Genomic DNA, 17008 nt, shown 5'->3' with positions numbered 1-17008 from the left:
CTTCTGTGTATTTAGATCGGATCATTCCTGTTGACTTGTCTTCAGTTTCATTGACTCTCTCCTCTGGCGTCTCCATTCTGCTATTAAGCCCATGCAGTGCAGTTTTAACATTGTAGTTGTTGTATTTTTCAGTGCTAAAATTTCCATTTGATTCTTCTTTATAACTATGTTTCTTTGAAATGCTGTGTCTTTTGTTTGTTTGTTTTGTTTGTTTGTTTTAGGGGTCTCTTCCCTTCTCGCAGCAGTTCTCTTCCAGATCCTTTAAAGTGGTCAGATGATGTATATCAAGTCATCCTGCTGTACACTTTAATAGCCTGCAGTTTTATTTGTCAGGTGTGCCTCAAAAACCTGGGGCAAACATTGTCAGGTGATTCCAGCTTCTGTGTCATCTCAGTCTTGGTATTGGTTGGTTCTCTTTTCCCAGGTGAGTAGAGGTTTCCTGGCTGGCACCTCTGGCCTCTCCTGCCCGGCCTCTCGTGTGTGGTGTCCGCAGGCCTCTCTCATCAGAGCCGGGCTAGGCTGGGTCAGCCCAAATGTGTGAGTGCAGGCTGCCCGACGTCCACTCCCACACGTGGCACGAAAAGAGCTCACATGAATGGTGGTGTCCACGATACAGGACAAGGTCTCTTTTACTCCATTAGGGAAGGCTATTTAACAGCCGAACGTGTTGGCCCGTCCTCCAGAGCGGGCTCAGCTGTAGCATCTGCTTCGGCACAGGTTGGCGTTCACGGCACCGACGTGGAGAACCGCCTACACTAATCAGTGCATTTGCTCCCTGCAGGGGGAATTGAGTTTCGAGATACATTTCTAAAAAGATGTGCTCGATTGCTGAGCGTTGCCTTCTTTGAGCTTTTTTCCTAAAACATTGCCTGGGATGGACAGCGTGAGAAATGGTCTGCCATTGACAACAAAGCTGGAAATGTTGGGGGAACTCTCTGCTCTGATGTGGCTGCGTCATTGTTTTATGATGCAATGCTTTTACCCTGGGAAGGAAGGCGCTCTGTGAGGTGGCGGGGCTGCGTCGGGGCTGGCGCTCTGAGGACGCTGGAGAGGAGCCCGGCTCCCGGACTGCTCGGTGCTGCCCTGGGCTTCTTATTTCTTCTTAATCCTCACCCAAGGAGGTTATGTTTAGAGCGAGGAAGGGAGCAAGAGAGAGAGGGGGGAAAAAAACCAACATTGATTGGTGACCTTGACCAGGGATCGAACCCACAACCGAGGTATGTGCCCTGACTGTGAATCGGACCCGCAGCCTTTTGGTGCCGGGATGATGCTCCAGCACCGACCCACCCGGCCGGGGCCAGGCTGCAGCGGACCTGGCACGCACACCTCTCCTCCCATTTCAGCAGGCTCTGGAAGTTCCGGGCTGTTCTGGGAAACCCGGGTGCACCCTCTCCCCGAGTCAGATGCACAAACAGAAGCCGGCCACCCTGTGCCCGGAGGCAGGGGCCACGCCCTCTGCCCTGCCCGGGGCTGCCCCGCTGCTCCCACGCAGCTGCCCCCTAGTCTCTCCTCCGCAGGTTACCGTGGCCGGGCTGCCTCCGCCTCGTCCTCCATGTTTGTCAAGTCAGGGCGACAACAGCAGCCACAGTCACAGGGATGAGCAGTTGGTTTCAAACCCCCTTCTGAAGAAGTCCCAGTAAACAGGGCCGTTGCCTAAGGAAACGCGCCCAGCCGCCGGCCCTCCACACGGCCTGTGCTAATGAACCCCAAGCTGTTAATGTGGTTTCTTCAGTTAAATTGATTCATGAATTTTGAAGAGAACATTATCTAATGAATTTTCTTTGAATAGAAAGCAATTAAAAGGACAAATCAGTCTGATTAACCCCAAAGTCACCCTCCTGCCACAAATGGTGTACAGTTTGAAATTATATCATAAGAAACTGGAGCACACTTGCTATCTTTTGCCCTCGCCTAATCCGTGTAAATTAATGAACAACAAAGTTAATTTCTTTGATGACCCTTTTCTCGTATCACCTGGATTATGCTGATGTTTAATTTGCTTAATGTTATAATAAAGACCAAACAGATTTTTTTTTCCCGGTGACGTGATTACCCTTCCCTTCATTTAAGAAGTGATTTTTTATTATTTAACGTACATGTAAGGGTGTGTTTTCTTTTAGAACCAAATTGCACTTTGCCAGCTTGGCACGGAGTGTAATTAGTGCCGTCACGGGCACGGTTGGCACACCACTCCTCCCAGCGAATCCTCCCCTTGGTTGGTGCCATGGGGACCTCCTGCCACACAGGGCTCAGTGCCCCACCGCAGGGACGCAGCTCCCCCTGTGTCCAGCCCTCCCAGCCGTGTCCTGCCCTCCCAGCCGTGTCCAGCTCTTCCAGCCGTGTCCAGTCCTCCGAGCCGTGTCCAGTCCTCCGAGCCGTGTCCAGCCCTCTCAGCCATGCCCAGCCCTCCGAGCCGTGTCCTGCCCTCCAAGCCGTGTCCAGCCCTCTCAGCCATGCCCAGCCCTCTGAGCCCTGTCCAGCCCTCCCAGCTGTGCCCGGCCCTCCGAGCCGGCGTCCCCTGCAGAAAGACAATAGGCATCATCCAGACTGGCCTCCTCCTCAGCCCGGGCTTCCTCCAGCAAACCCTGCACCAGAGACGCTCTAACACAGCGGTTCTCAACCTTGGCTGCACATTAGAATCACCTGGGAATCTTTTTAAACTCCTGATTTTCCGGAGGAATGAGGCCCAGAAATCAGGATTTTAAAAGGATTCCCAGGTGATTCTACCATGCAGCCAAGGTTGAGAACCACTGCTCTAACACCAGGGGTCGGGGAGAGCGCGCTCGGGTTCACCTGTTCGTCCTCAGCACCTGGGGAGCGCTGCGTTAAAGCCGGAATGCCGTCCTTTCATCTGCAGCCCTGCTCACTGCAGATGCCTGTAGCAAGGTCGCTGCCGACCGGGGTCTGCGGTTTGGCATTGAGTCGGCTCGCTGCCGAATGCGGGCGCCAGCATGACCGCCCAGCGGGGCCGGGCTCCTCTTTCCCCCTGGGTCTTGGCTGAAGTGGGAAGTGAACCAGCAGCGCGAAGGATTTCTCGAGGTGGCTGGGCAGGCGGGGCCTCTGTGCGTGGGGGCTGGACCGCGTGCTGAGTTATAGAGGCCTGTGGACCGAGAGAGCATCAGGCAGGACCGGGGAAGGCGGAAGAGGCCGCCCGTCTGGGGTGCGTGGCCCGGGCCCCTGGCAGGAGCCGCCGCTCTGTGCCCGCCTCACGCAGGTTCCCTGTGCCGGAGCCCGTGGAGGCCGTGTTTTAGCGGAGCGAAGCGCCTCTGTTTGTGTTGGTGCCTTTCTGCTTGGGACTGGCAGCTGTGTGGATCAGAGCTGTGGGAGCCGATTGCCCAGATAACGTCACTCTGCATCCCCTTCTAGACTCATTCACCGGACGGGTGTTATGGAAGCTGCTGAAGGCCGTGAAGTTCGGAGAAGTGGTCTCTTACCAGCAATTAGCGGCGCTGGCCGGCAACCCCAAGGCCGCACGGGCGGTGGGTGGAGCGATGCGAAGCAATCCTGTAAGTCAGGGTGACCTCGGAGACGGGGCTGGCGGGTGGGCCTGGGCACCGCTCTGGGGCCGTGGCATTTGATGTGAGCATGTTTCCCAGAAGCCTGTGCTGCAGTGGGGGGACAGGAAGCTTTTGTGGTGGGGACCTTGGAAGAGATGTGGGTTGGGACCCCCTGTTTGGGGGGAAGGTGGTGAAGGAGCATCCCGCTCGCCTCTGAAAGCCCCTTCCTTGGTGTGTTAGACCCACGGGAGCCCTGCCACGGGAGCACACGGGGACGGGGCCTGGCGAAGGGGCGAGCAGACATCCCTTCATTCAACAGTGGGGCGTCCTGGGTGCCAGTGTAGCCACCTCTCCCGGGAGCCGGTTCCAGCAGGAGACAAAGCAGAGTGAAAGGCCCCTCCAGTTTCTCACATTCTAGAAGGTTCATGTGCCGGGTCCAGCCCCCCAGGGCATCCCTGTTACGAGGTCCAGCCCTCCTGGGCCTGACCACCAGGGCTGGCTAAGCTCTGACCTGGGCTCCTGGCTGGACCTGGACGTGGCTGCCCCAAATTCCCTCATGGCCTGTCCCTCCGGTGTGTCTGACGGCGGGTTTGGCCGAGGGCAAGGCTCACAGACACGTGAAGCCGTCTTCTCCAGAGGATGGGGCCGCGGTGCCGGTGGCGGTGCCTGCCGTGCCCAGAAGGACAGAGGGCACCTCTGGTTCCCATCAGGTCACACATGGGCCAGAGGCTGTCCGGTCACAGGAAGGGGAGAGGCCGTGATGTGGGCCTGGGTGTGGGCAGGATGGGCCCCCCGCCTGCCTGATGGCTCAGCCCTTCGGAGACCCCGCTCGACCGTGTGAGGCCCTGGAAGGTGCCCTCCCTCCTCACCTCTTCAGGACCGCATGACACGCCGTCCCATCGGCAGCCGCTTCTCCCTGCCGCCACGGGGACGTCCCTGATACGACAGAAGAATGCCATCCGATCGGGCAGAGCGAATAGCATCCCTGAGTCGCGGGATGGGAAATTACTGAATCAGACCCACTTTCTGAAACACTGTGTGGCTTTGCTGTCTATTTTCAAAACGATTTTCCTCCCTGCTCACAGGGGACAGGCCGGCGTCCGCACGCCACAGCCCGCTGCACCCTCCGCTGGCTCGTGGCCGCCCCGGGGCAGAGCCGGCACCTGGGAGGTGGCAATTACATAGCCTCTCGCACAAAACGGCCTTGTTGATCTTTGAGAAGCATCGCCCGGCGGTTCGCAGGGGGTGGCACTGTCTTAACGTGCATCCACTCTGCACGAGGTCTCGCCACACGAAAGCGCCGAGTCTTCCGGAGCAGCGTGACGCGGGTGACGCACCGCATCCCCTCCCGTGTTGCCCGTGTCTCCGTGTCCGGAGCTCTCGGTGACAAGGGCGCTGTGTGCACCGCTGTCTGTCATTGCCGGTGCGGCCTAACGTAGGGTACATCCCACCATGCAGAGGGCCGCATGTCTATGGAGCCTACGGCATGATTCCGAGTTAAGTTTGGGAATATGATTGTTGCATTTGCCAGTAAAGCTTCAGTGCATCTTCCCTTTGGGAGGTCCCCATCCTCTGCTGGGTTGTGACTGGTTCGATGTTGCTCTAGACCAGTGGTTTTCAACCTTCTGGCCCTTTAAATACAGTTCCTCATGCTGTGACCCAACCATAAAATTACTTTCGTTGCTACTTCATAACTGTCATGTTGCTACCATTATGAATCATCATGTAAATATCTGATATGCAGGATGGTCTTAGGCGACCCCTGTGAAAGGGTCATTCGACCGCCAAAGGGGTCGCGACCCACAGGTTGAGAACCGCTGCCCTAGATAAAAAGGCCCCCAGACCCTCTGGTGTCGCGGCAAGAGGAACATCGGAAGCTAACGGGGTTTCTGCTCCGCTTCCTGCGTCCCTGCAGACAGGGCCCTCTGCGGGATGCTCCCTTCCCCATCCCCACCATGTTCCGGCCAGGTTCCTGCTGCCCGGGCCCCATTGTGAGCTGCTCTCTCCCATCTCCCTCTCTGATGCCGGGTGGGTGCCCCAGGTGCGCACAGGCACGCGGCGCCCACACCCGGCTGTGGAAACGGCTCTCTAACCGACGGATACAAATGAGGAGCCCTCACCTGCCTCTGCGGCAGGGACGCCGTGGCGCTTCAGCGATCGCGCTCGTGGCAATATCCAGGAACATTTATTGTCGTGCAACCAGCGCGACGCCTGCCTCCTGCTATTAATCTCCATGACTGTCTCTCTGCAAGTATGGCCTCAGCCACTGAAATTTATAAAGTAGGATCCACGGGGCCTAAGACTCCGATGTCCACCAAGTCCTCGTGTTGACCTCCCACCGCGTGCCCAAGTCAAGCCGACGGAGACTCCGGACCTGGCAGGCCACGAGCCTCCCATTGGGCACCTCACCCACCTGACAACAAGGCTGCCTGGGCACCAGCAGCTACAGGGCCTGAGCGGGGCCGCCAGCTGGGGCGCAGGCGTGTCCGTGTACGTGGCTGGTGACCCTTCAGCGTGACAGGAGCTGGACAGTCCTCACAGGGTTTCTGTAACGTGATGACGACCTCCTTAGAATGGGCCGGGGGATCCAAGAGGTGACTGAGATCCACGGGAGAAAGAGGTGCTGGCCGGGGCTGGACATGCCTGGTGTGGACGTCCCACGTGACCGTGTCCCTCCCATGGTGCTGACTGCGGGCTCCACCGCGCCCGCACAGACAGCGTGTCCTGGAGACTGGCTCCCTGGACACGCCTGCGTTCAGGCTGAAGGAGCAGCTGAGCGCTCCAGGGGGGGGGTGGCCATGGGCCAGGAGTGTGGGAGGCTTGCGGGAGCATGGACACATCTGGCGTCACTGCCCCTCCTTGCCAGGGGAAGGCCTGCTTTTTGCTGGGTGGGAGTTTCGTCCTATCCTAGACACTTGGGTTTTTCCAGAGTCTTCCTGGAGGCACTCGCTAGCCTGGGGAAGCCGGTGTGGCAGCCTCCGGAAGGCTCTCCCCGCCCCAGCGCGGAGGCCGGCCCGTTTCCTGGTAGATTGGACTGAAGAGGCCTGCCCCCCTCCCCCGCGAAGCACCGCCGCTCACCCACAGACGGAATTTGCTTAATGCAGTTCAAAGGCAATCGATACGGCGCACGGAGAGTCTCCCACCTTCTTCTAAACAAAACGCCTTCCAAGGAGTTAGTTTATTCACAGATTGCCACGAGCGCTAATGACCCCGAGCCGTGCTCTGCCAGTCACCCAGATGCTGCTGATAAAGATTTAGCATCATGTTCTAAGTGTCAGGGCTGTCAGTGGGGCTGAACCATTTGACCAGAAGAAAAAAACGCACAGGGAGCTATTGATTACAGCTTCTCGGTGTCACTTGTTCACCAGGATTTAGGTATTGATGAGGCCGCGAGTGAAAACAAGCCCTTCCCCTGTGGGCTGCTGCCCGCAGAACAAAGGCGAAGCTGGAGAAAATACCAGCCGGCCCCGAATCAGAGGGATTCCCTATTGATTGAAAGGCCCCTTCGTGTTGTTTTTGTTGGAGACAAATCTCTGGGTTTGGAAGTTTTATAGCATTTGAGAAAGCGCCCGTGTAAGTGATGGATTCGCGCGTTGGATGAATTAGATTTCACAGCGTGAAGGTTCCAGGGCAGCTGCCATGTTAGGAGCTGCTCGGTTATTGATAAAAATTACGTCTTACGCAGCACAGTCGTCGAAGGAGGAGGCATGGAGGGTCCGGCTCCTCTGCAGTGTCCTTAGGGCCCCAGTACGTCTTAGCAGGTTTCGTTATTCTAACGGCGTGAAACCTGCCACCAGCATTAACGGGGGCGGGAGCAGCGTCCACATCGCCAGGGCCGCTCACCTGTTCCTGTCACTGCAGGCACGACACAGCCCGGCCATCGCTTCATTGTGACCGACTGTCCTCCCATCGGCCGTCCTGTTAGCCGGGCTCCTGTTACTCACTCTGATAACCGCATAGCTTGCTGGGGGCGGGGGAGGCGAGCAAGGGCCACATGGGAGATCCCTCCGGTGAGAGACTTGAACCGGAGCCTGAAAGTTGGCACAACCAAACTGAATGAGACGCCCCCCTCTTTCCCAGTCAGAAACTTGAGTTGCATGTGATCGGCCCACGCCCTCCCGGCAGTTGTCCAGGTGGCGGGGCCCTGGATGAGAACCCGCAGTCCGAGCGGCTGCTCCGGGCTTCGCCGCCTGCTCCCTCCAGGAGGCGGGAATGTGGGCCGTGTGTGGGGCTGGGCCGCGCGGCTGCTTCTCACGCTGTGAAACGCACCGAACAGGAAATCCCAGGCCGAGGCTGCGCGCGTTACCATGGCAACCCGAACTTCTCGTGGGAATGGGACTCCTACCCTGTGCCGGGAATGGCGGGTCCCCCCAGACCCGGTGAGGGGGTGAGGGTCGGACTCCATCCTGCAGGACAGGATCCTTCTTTGCCCCTAAACAGCCATGTGAATGAGCTGGGGCGAGGGACTGAATTTGACCGGAGAGTGACAGCCGGCCTGGCGTGTTGGAGCTCAGGATGGCACGTGAGCCGCTGTGGGCACAGAGCACACTCTCCCGTGGCCTATGAGACCGCGTCCAGGATGGGGACCAGGCCCATGCAGCCGGCCCAGGGCCAGGGGCAGCTCGGGGCCCACAGAGCCCACACTCGGGCAGGTGGGCTTGTGCAGCGAGCTGAGGTGGACCGGTGCCCAGCGGTGCCCCGGGCTCCGTGCTCCGTGAAGGGTCTCCAAAGATGCCGAGGCAGGAGGGGGCTCCCCAGGGAGCAGAGGTGTCCGATTCCGTGAGAGGAGATCCAGTGGGGGCTCAACTGCTTCCTCTAGACACTCAGCTGCCAGCGGCTGGCCGTCGTGTCGCCAACTTCGGAGGTGGAGTGTGGAGGTCGAGGTGCAGACCTTCTCCCTGCTGAGCTGCAGTAAAGGGGGTGGGTGGTGGTCAGGACCTGGAGCCCGAGAACCCTCACCTTCAGGGTCTGGCAGGGCCCACCCTGTGTGCTCACGGAGGAGCACGTGGCGATCAGAGTGCGAGGCTCCCCCATGCCAGGGAGCCATGCTGTCCTGCTCCGGGGTGGCATCCGCACAGGGCACAGGGCAGGGTGTAGCATCCGGAGCATCGGGTCTGACTGTGTCACAGGGCGGCCTGCTCCCTGCCAGCAGCCCCGATGGCCGCCACAGTGAATGCAAGAGAGGGGCCGGGTGAGGCTGAAGGGCAGCAAGGAGCTGAGGGTGGGCGGGAGGGGCCCAGGGCTTGAAGGCACCTCCCGGATGTGAGCTCCGTGTTACTTCTCAGAAAGGTTTAGGAACTTCATGCACCACCCCATGACTTGGAATGTAATTTTAAATCTTGTAAATGCACTTTAGGAATCTCTCCCCAAATGAAATTAAGTCCCCTCCCAAGTCCCGGTGCACAGGGATTGGCTGGAGGATCCCGCACGTTCCCCTCGGGGATTGCATCCCACCCCCTCCCCCACCCCCGTGGAGACCCCAGAGACCGGGGAGTGGTGCTGAGACTGAGGTCGCACATGGATGGGCCCCAGTGGCAGCCCCAGGTCACTGCTCAGGAGCCCAGGACCTCCCTGGCCTGCAGCCCAGACTGACGGGGCCACCTCTGTCTTCCAGGTCCCCATCCTCGTCCCGTGCCACCGAGTGATCTGCAGCAGCGGCGCCCTGGGCAACTACTCCGGGGGCGGGCGGGCCGTGAAGGAGTGGCTTCTGGACCATGAAGGCAGCCTGGCGGGGACCCCAGCCCATGCAGGGGGCTCCCGTCTGGCCCGAACCTGGTGCGGGGCCCTGAGGGGCAGCAGCAGCTCCGATCCCACTGGCCGAGACTGAGCATCTGTGGCAGGAGTGAGTGTACGAGGGACACGTCGATGTAACAGCCTGTCGGAGGGGTCTGTGCGGACGCCCCGCCACATTAAAAAACTGCCGTTTCCTGGGGACATGTGTCCACCTCCCTTTGTCATTTTTACCTTTTACCGCAGAGCGTGTCCCCTTCTCTCGCTGTGTTGTCCAGTCCTAGTGTGTCAGGCAGGGATGGGAGGGGGACTGGGAACGGAACGGGTGGGCCCCCGCCCAGGGAGGGAAGCGCCGGCGTCCATGGGAACTGCCGGGCGCCGTCCAGAGCCAGCTACAGCCCCTGGGACCACAGCCACCAGGCCATGGCCCGTGCAGCCTGCCCAGGCTGCAGCCTTCCCGTCCCCACAAGAGACTGACCACCCGCATGGACCCACCTTCCTCCTGGTGCGGGAGCTGCGCCTCGGTGAAGAGAGACGGCGGCGGGAACGGTGCCCGTGGAGGTTTCCTAGCTTTGTTGGCCCAGCTGCCAGGAAAGCTCGTGCAAGATGCGGCCACTTCTGATCTGTGTGGATCGAGGAGAGAGTAACCGCTTATCAGAACCATTGGAAGGTCAGCCGCTCTCTGGGCTTGGCTGTGGCTGTGCCTGTGGCTGTGGCTGTGGCTGTGGCTGTGGCTGTGGCTGGAGGGCGCCTGACAGAGGGATGTGGTTTCACATGCCGACCCCTGGCCCCCACCCCGCTCCTGGCCTTGGCGCACTCCAGACAGCACCCCCAGGTCGTGCCTAGAGTCAGAGGTCACCCCGGAAGGTGGGTCAGCTCCTGTGGCCAGGCATCAGGGAGCACCTCCCAGCATGTGTGCGGCCTCAGGGCCTTTGTTACCTGTTGTCGTCGTGCTCGTCACTGTCGGTGTCTGAAAGCAGGGACCCGGCGCTGTGTGTGTAAATAACGTGGGATGTGATGTGCGGGAAATACCTGCGCCCGCTGTGTGCCGGAAGCCGTATTTCCGTCAGGGCTTCCTGTGACAGTGTGAGCCGCCGCGGAGGAGCGCGAGTGGTTTGTATCTGTCACCAGAAACCCGGGTGAAAATACAGCCTCGTGACGTGCCGGTTGGGACGTAGTTTATATTTCATATCACGTTCCCCACGACAGAACGGGGACCGAGCGGAAACCAGCCTTAGGGCTTCCTCTCCCTTGGCCATTGGTTCTGTCCTTCTCCGTCAGCCAGGTCGGTTCTGGATTTTCCCCTTCGGAGATGAAGTGGCGAGCACAGTCCGTGTGCCCTTCCGACGCCGGCCCTTCTCGGGACCGTAGTTTTGGAGCGAGCGAAGTCCTTTTCCCACGGGGGCGGGTAGACCCCTGGCGTGGGGCCACCCCTGAGCCGGCTCCGTCAGCCGCGGGCGCTGCGCTCGTTTCATGCCCCCCTCGAGCTTCCGGAGCCGGAGGCGTGTGGCTGTGGGAGCAGAGCCGGTCCTGTTTCCAGCAGGTTAGGAAGATAGTCGCCCTGGGTGCCTTGGCATCAGGGGGTCGTGACGGTGGTTGGGATCCAAGTTTTCCCAGGAAAAGGCTTCCCTCCATCACCTCGGCCACCGCAGCCATCACCTCGGCCTGTCCCCTCCGCCCCGACAGCAGGGAACCCTGGCTCTCAGGCAGCAGCTGGCCTTGCCGGCCGGTGTGGGTTCTCACTAGTGCTTTCCAATAGAGGGCACCATAGCAGTGCGCTAGGCTGTGGTCGGGAGGCCCGTCCCCGCTGCCTGAGAATGGCTGGAGGACGGTCAGCAGGTGGGACTCTCAGAGGGGCTGTGACAGTCCCATGTGCACGGCGGCCATCGGGGCTGCTGGCGGGGAGCAGGCCGCCCTGTGACACCATCAGACCCCGAGGTTGCGCTAGATTTCCCACACTGACCGTGTGCTCTGCGGAGGCCACCCCCGAGCAGGACAGCATGGCTCCCTGACACGGGGAAGCCTCCCACTCTCATCTCCGGGCTCCAGGGGGCTCCGAGGAAGGGCCCTGGGCCGCTCCGGGCCAAACAGCCAGGCACACCTGCAGCCACTGAACAGCCACGCGTACCTGCAGCCGGCGAGGGCCAAGCCCCTGCTGCAGCTCAGCCACGTGCAGCCAGGGACCCACCCCGCAAAGCCGCCCGAGGTGACCTGGCCACTCTGTAGGGCCTGGCACCTCCTGCCTGGGCCATGGCCTTGGTGCAGCACAAGCCCGCTCTCTGTTTTCTGTCTCCCAGGGCCTGCTCGGCCCTGTCTGACGGCTTGATATATGCCCCGAGGTTGCCGCTGACAAAGGCAGCAGCGGGCGCACACGGCAGGGCCATGTACCGCTCCAAGGACAGGCTCTGCAGAGGCGACATGAAAGCCGGTGTGGTCGCCTAGAGCCGCTGTCGCTCAGCATCGCAGCGCAGCTTATAAACGTAAAGAGGAAGCGGAAAGGCACAGAGAAATGTAGAATATTTTCCAAATGAAAAGAATGTCGACACAAGAACGCTGTGTTCTTTGGCCTTGGCCCCGGGTCCCCTCGCCAGTCCGGTTGCCAGTCCTTCCCGTGCCGAGCACTTTGAATGCTGACACGGGGACCCGCGGGCGGCACAACGGCTGGCTGCGCACAGCAGCTCGGCCAGCGCGGGCTGTTCTCGCCCGTTTCCAAAGCCCCGATAATGAAAGATTCAGAAATAATATTTGTTTTTGCAGAACCACACGGAATGAAGTCGGCGCCCTCGCTGTGCCGGGGCCAGACCAGGAACCTGGAGGAGGGGTTGCAGGGGGGTCGTGCGCAGCAGGGCACGGGCACAGGTGGCGGTGGGCGGGTTTGGAGGAGGTGGGCAACCTGGCAGTGGATCACTGCCTTGGGAGGTTTGACTCGGGGCCGCCCCGGCAGGAGTAGTTGTGAGCAGCCCCGTGCGGCTCGATCGCCGGCTGGAGACGGCGATCCTTCCTAACGCCAGCGGCTCCTGCACGTTTTCCTCCCGGGTCTCCGCTCTGCACGGTTTGTTCCGCAGAGTCTCCTGTGTCGAGTGGCCAGGCGTCTCCAGGGTCGGTGTGTCTATAGCGAAACCATCGCTCCTTTTCTCTTTTTGGTTAACCCTCATCCAAGGATTTTTTTTCCCCCATTGATTTTTAGAGAGAGTGGAAGGGAGGGGGGGAGAGAGAGAGAGTGAGTGAGAGGAAGAGAGAAACATTGATATGAGTGAGACAAATCGATTGATTGCCTTCTGCACGCACCCTGACCCGGGCTGGGATGGGGCCTGCAACCCAGGTACATGCCCGTGACTGGGAATTGAACCCGGACCCTTGGGTCTGCGGGACAACGCTCTAACCACTGAGCAAACCAGCCAGGGCTGCTTCTTAACCCATTTGTGAACGAGGGTGTTATTGCAGAGATGCACCCTTCCAAACGGCGGTGTCCGGAGGCAGACCTGTCCGAGGGGATGCTCCACACGCAGTGGGGGCGCGTTGTGCCGGAGCCCGGCGGGTTCCATCCTTCCTCTGAGAAGCTCACGGTGACACGCCCCAGAGATGCCGTCACAGACTCCTTTGTCGTCTGCGTGGCCCTCCCAGGGCACCGGGCCCTGCTGGCACGTCCTCTCCCGCCGCCTCGGCACCAGCATGCCCCACCTCGGCTGTCGGCATGCCCGCAGCTGTGCCCACAGGCGGCAGTGCCAGCTCAAACCCCGGCCCCCGCTGGGATCACCGAGATGTCACAGCTCGCTCCATGTGAAGATTGCTCCTTTCGCTTCCACCTTGCCAAAGATCTGAGTGCTGTTTTGGTTTTGAGCTGCATGGAGGGAGACTCCAACGTGATAAATCAATGGGCTGCAGAGGGGACGCGCAGGAACAGAACTGTTTTATTTCAGGCAAAAGATTTTCCCTGAAGACCAACTGGAAACTGAGCCTGTCGCCGAGGTCCCCGCGCACTGGGGTGCCCGTGGGCCTTGGTGTCGCTGGGTCTGTGTTTACACGGGGCTGTCCTGGTGTGGGCCGGGGCCGGGGCGGAGGGCCCTCGATGAGGGTTAACTTTGGGCTTCCTCAGCCCATCCAGGGCCCTCATTTCCCTTTCTTGTTCATGGACATTTGATGGCAAGTTCGTGTTTAGGAAGCTGAAGTTCACATCAGTTTTACGTGTTATCAGTTTGAAAGATGTTGAGATTTAAGCAGAGCTCTGCCAAGCACGTCTGTCTGTCTGTCTGTCTGTCTGACTGAAGGAAGGGGGGTGGCAGTTGAAAGCCAGGCCCGGAGCTGGAGAAACTGCAGGGTCCGGTGCGTCTCTCAGTGACTGAGGACAGCCGCCCAGAGTCCTTGGCCCCGTGGCTCCAGCTGCCGACAGACGGAGGGCGTCTGGCCTGCATCACCGCTGGCTCGCAGGATCTGGGCCGGGCGGTGCCCGGGCTGTGGACCGGCAGCGAGGTGCGCGTGGAGGCGGAGCCCAGCCTGCCGGCGCCTGGGTTGATGAAAGGTCGTCGTTAGCAAGCCTTTAAAGTTGCTCGTTACTGTTCTTTTCACTGAGAAGTTCCACATGGACAGTGGTTAGGATCGATCCTGAAAACTGGCACCGGGGGTGGGGGTGGTGACGGGCGCCCTCGAGGCCCGCCCCTGAACGCCCTGACTCCCGGCTGCGCCCTGGGTTCCTGGTGGGTCTCCGGGACGGTGCTCTGTGGGGACGGAGGTGCTGGGACTCTCGGGCCGCAGTGGCGCTATGGCCTGAGGAGGTGGGACGGAGCTGCCACGTGGTCGATGTCATGAACTCTGACCCTGTGGGAGCAGAACGGGGAGGCTGCTGCAGGGGGCTGATATGCGTGTTGGTGTCACCATGCGTCCTGTGGGCCCATTGGGCCCGTGCAGCACTCTGAGTGGCTTCTCCGCTGTATGTGAGGTTCTCCACGACGATGCATCAGCCTGGGGCCTGGGCATAAGGGACTGAGGGGCTGGGAGCTTTGACCCTCTTCTTCCCTTTTTCAGCTGTCGAGTCATCCACACACCCCCACATACACATATGCCACTGCGCACACACCACCACACGCGCACACACCATGGCACGCACACACACAATGGCATGTACACACACCACCACACGCACACACCACCACACGCACGCACACCATGGCACACACACACACCACCACACGCACACACACAATGGCGTGTGCACACACCACCACACACACACACCACGGCGCACGCACACACCACCACACACGCGCACACCATGGCACACACACACACACACCATGGTGCGTGGGCACACCACCACATGCGCACACACCATGGCACGCATACACACACCACCACATGCACACACACCATGGCGCATACACACACCACCACACGCACACACACCATGGCGTGCACACACACACCACCACGCGCACACACACCATGGCGTGCACACACACCACAGCACACACCGCCAGGCGCACCCACACCACAGCACACACACATACACACACGAACACACACCATGGCATGCACGCACACCATGGCGCATGCACACACCACCAGGCGCACCCACACCACAGCACACACACACACACACACACACACACACACACCACCAGGCGCACCCACACCACAGCGCGCGCGCGCACACACACACACACACCACCAGGCACACCCACACCACAGTGTGCACACACACACACACACACACACACACCACCAGGCGCACCCACACCACAGCGCGTGCGCGCACACACACACACACACACACACACCACCAGGCGCACCCACACCACAGCGTACACACACACACACATACACACACCACCAGGCGCACCCACACCACAGTGCGCACACACACACACACACACACACACACACCACCAGGCGCACCCACACCACAGCGTTCGCACACACACACACACACACACACACACACAGCACACACACCCTGCAGGTTCTCTTAGATCTTCATGTTACTTATCACTGTTGTTTGGCTTCCAAACACAAGCAGCATGTTCGCTTCCAGATTGGTTTGTTGACTTAAATGAAGAAAAACCCAGCTGGAGAAAACATCAGTGTCCAAACATTGAGCAACATGTGATATTGTGCAAAAAGTATTGCTTTTGCGTGTTTGGGTTGCCATAGCTACGAGGAGAAGTGGCTGCAGATGTGAGACTTTTGGCAGCCTGTATGGGAGCAGGTATGCGGGTCCCCCAGCAGGCGTCAGCCCCGCCCTGTGGGACAGCTCTGGGCTGGGGGTGTCTCCCAGCCCCCTAGCCTCTGAGGAGAGAGAACTGAGCTTCAGATACCCCTACCCCCCATGAGCAAGTGAGCTCAAATGTGACCCACCCGTCCTGAAGCTCGGACCCCCCACATGTAAAAGGGGTTGGGGTGTCCTCACTGCAGATAGTCCAGCGTCCCCATCACTAAATCCAAAACGGAGCAGAGAGCAGCTCAGAGCGCCCCTGAGAAGGAAGGGTTAACTCTGGCCACCTTTGGGGACTTCCTCCAGGGCCAGCAGGATGACCAAACCTGCTGGAGGGGAGTGTAGACGGGCTCTCACTGCTCGTGCACCACCAGGGTGGGCCCACAGGGGAGGGCCGCCCCTGCCTCGGCCGCTGACAGGAGGCCATGGTCACTCAGTCCTTGGGCCTGTGTCGCTTTGGGAAGGAAATCGGCCCTCACAGAGTTCACATACCCCGTAATGGGAAGACTTGTGTTTCCTTGCTCAAGCCTGCAGAGTGCCCACACTGGTCCCTGCACACACCAGGGCTCAGTGCTGGCCTGGCCCCTCGCCCTCTGCGCTCACGGCACCCGGTGGGTGTCCTGCAGCAGGTGAGGACGGGCCAGGAGTGACCACGCCCCATCACCGGGTGATGATGAGAGAAGGAGCCGGCACAGTGGGCAGCAGCGTGCAGCATGGGAGATGGCGGCAGCTTAAAGGTAAAGTGCATTCCATCCAAAAATGTGTCATTTTGTTGGAATGAACTCGGGTGATCTAATGACAAATCCAGTAGCACGCGATGCAAGTTTAGCTCTATAGCTTCCCTGGGAAAAGCTGGTGTCGCTGCATCTGACAGGTGCGTGAGCCCTTCCCTTCCTCCCTCGCGAGGAGGGGAGTTGGAATGCTGTCCTTACCCCTGCAACACGCTCCCTGCGCCGTGGGCCCCGGCCTGGCTGCCTGTCACCCCAGAGAACCAAAGCCCCACAGCCCTCTGGGTGCACGTGTGAGTGTGTTCATTTCCAGGGCGGCTGTGTCCTCCAACTGCAGATTCTGAGTGGCCCGGCCTGAGATGGCAGGTCATGCGGGAGTATTGGCACCGGTTGGAGTGGCCATGGAGAGCCCACGGGAGGAGCTGCTCGCCCGCCGAGAGCAGCCAGCCACTCGGGCTCCAGGCCAGGACACCTCCTATGAATGGAGAACATGCGTTTACTTAAAGTGCTTTTTCTTTGAGATGTAAAATGACACGGCTAAATATTACAACACCAAGAGGTATGTAGCTGTCGGTACTTTTCCATGCAAACATCTGACTTCCGTGCCAGGAAGCAATGTGACAGGTTTCTTAGTTTCCAGCAAATTGGTCTCAGATGTAGATGAACACATCCTCAGGAGGACAGGATGGGGGCTGGTGCTGCTGAGCCTCCCGGGTGCTTCAGGTCCCCCTCCACCCCCTCCCCTCCCTCTCTCCCACCCCCTCTCCTCCCCTCTCCTACCCCCTCTTCCAGCCCCGCCTCCAGCCCCTCTCCACCCCTCTCCACCCGCCCCTCTTCCTCCTTTC

At 59.9% G+C, this 17008-nt stretch overlaps 1 protein-coding gene across 2 annotated transcripts in view; it reads left to right on the top strand.

Annotated features, from left to right (window-relative positions):
- The window catches only part of MGMT (O-6-methylguanine-DNA methyltransferase), a 157372-nt gene extending 147929 nt beyond the window's left edge, over positions 1-9443 (top strand). The window contains exons 4-5 of one of the 2 annotated variants that reach the window (XM_059661715.1): positions 3367-3506; positions 9112-9443. In XM_059661715.1, the coding sequence (XP_059517698.1) occupies positions 3367-3506; positions 9112-9324 (353 nt within the window). In that variant the 3' untranslated portion in view covers positions 9325-9443. The remainder of the gene's footprint in view (positions 1-3366; positions 3507-9111) is intronic. The other variant, XM_059661716.1, reaches the window with a different exon arrangement.
- The last annotated feature ends 7565 nt before the right edge of the window (positions 9444-17008 follow it).

Source organism: Myotis daubentonii, chromosome 13, assembly GCF_963259705.1.
Source record: "Myotis daubentonii chromosome 13, mMyoDau2.1, whole genome shotgun sequence".
In the NCBI taxonomy this organism is placed as follows: domain Eukaryota; kingdom Metazoa; phylum Chordata; class Mammalia; order Chiroptera; family Vespertilionidae; genus Myotis; species Myotis daubentonii.
The sequence above is the reverse complement of the archived record's forward strand: the minus strand, read 5'-3'. Positions and strand labels throughout refer to the sequence as shown.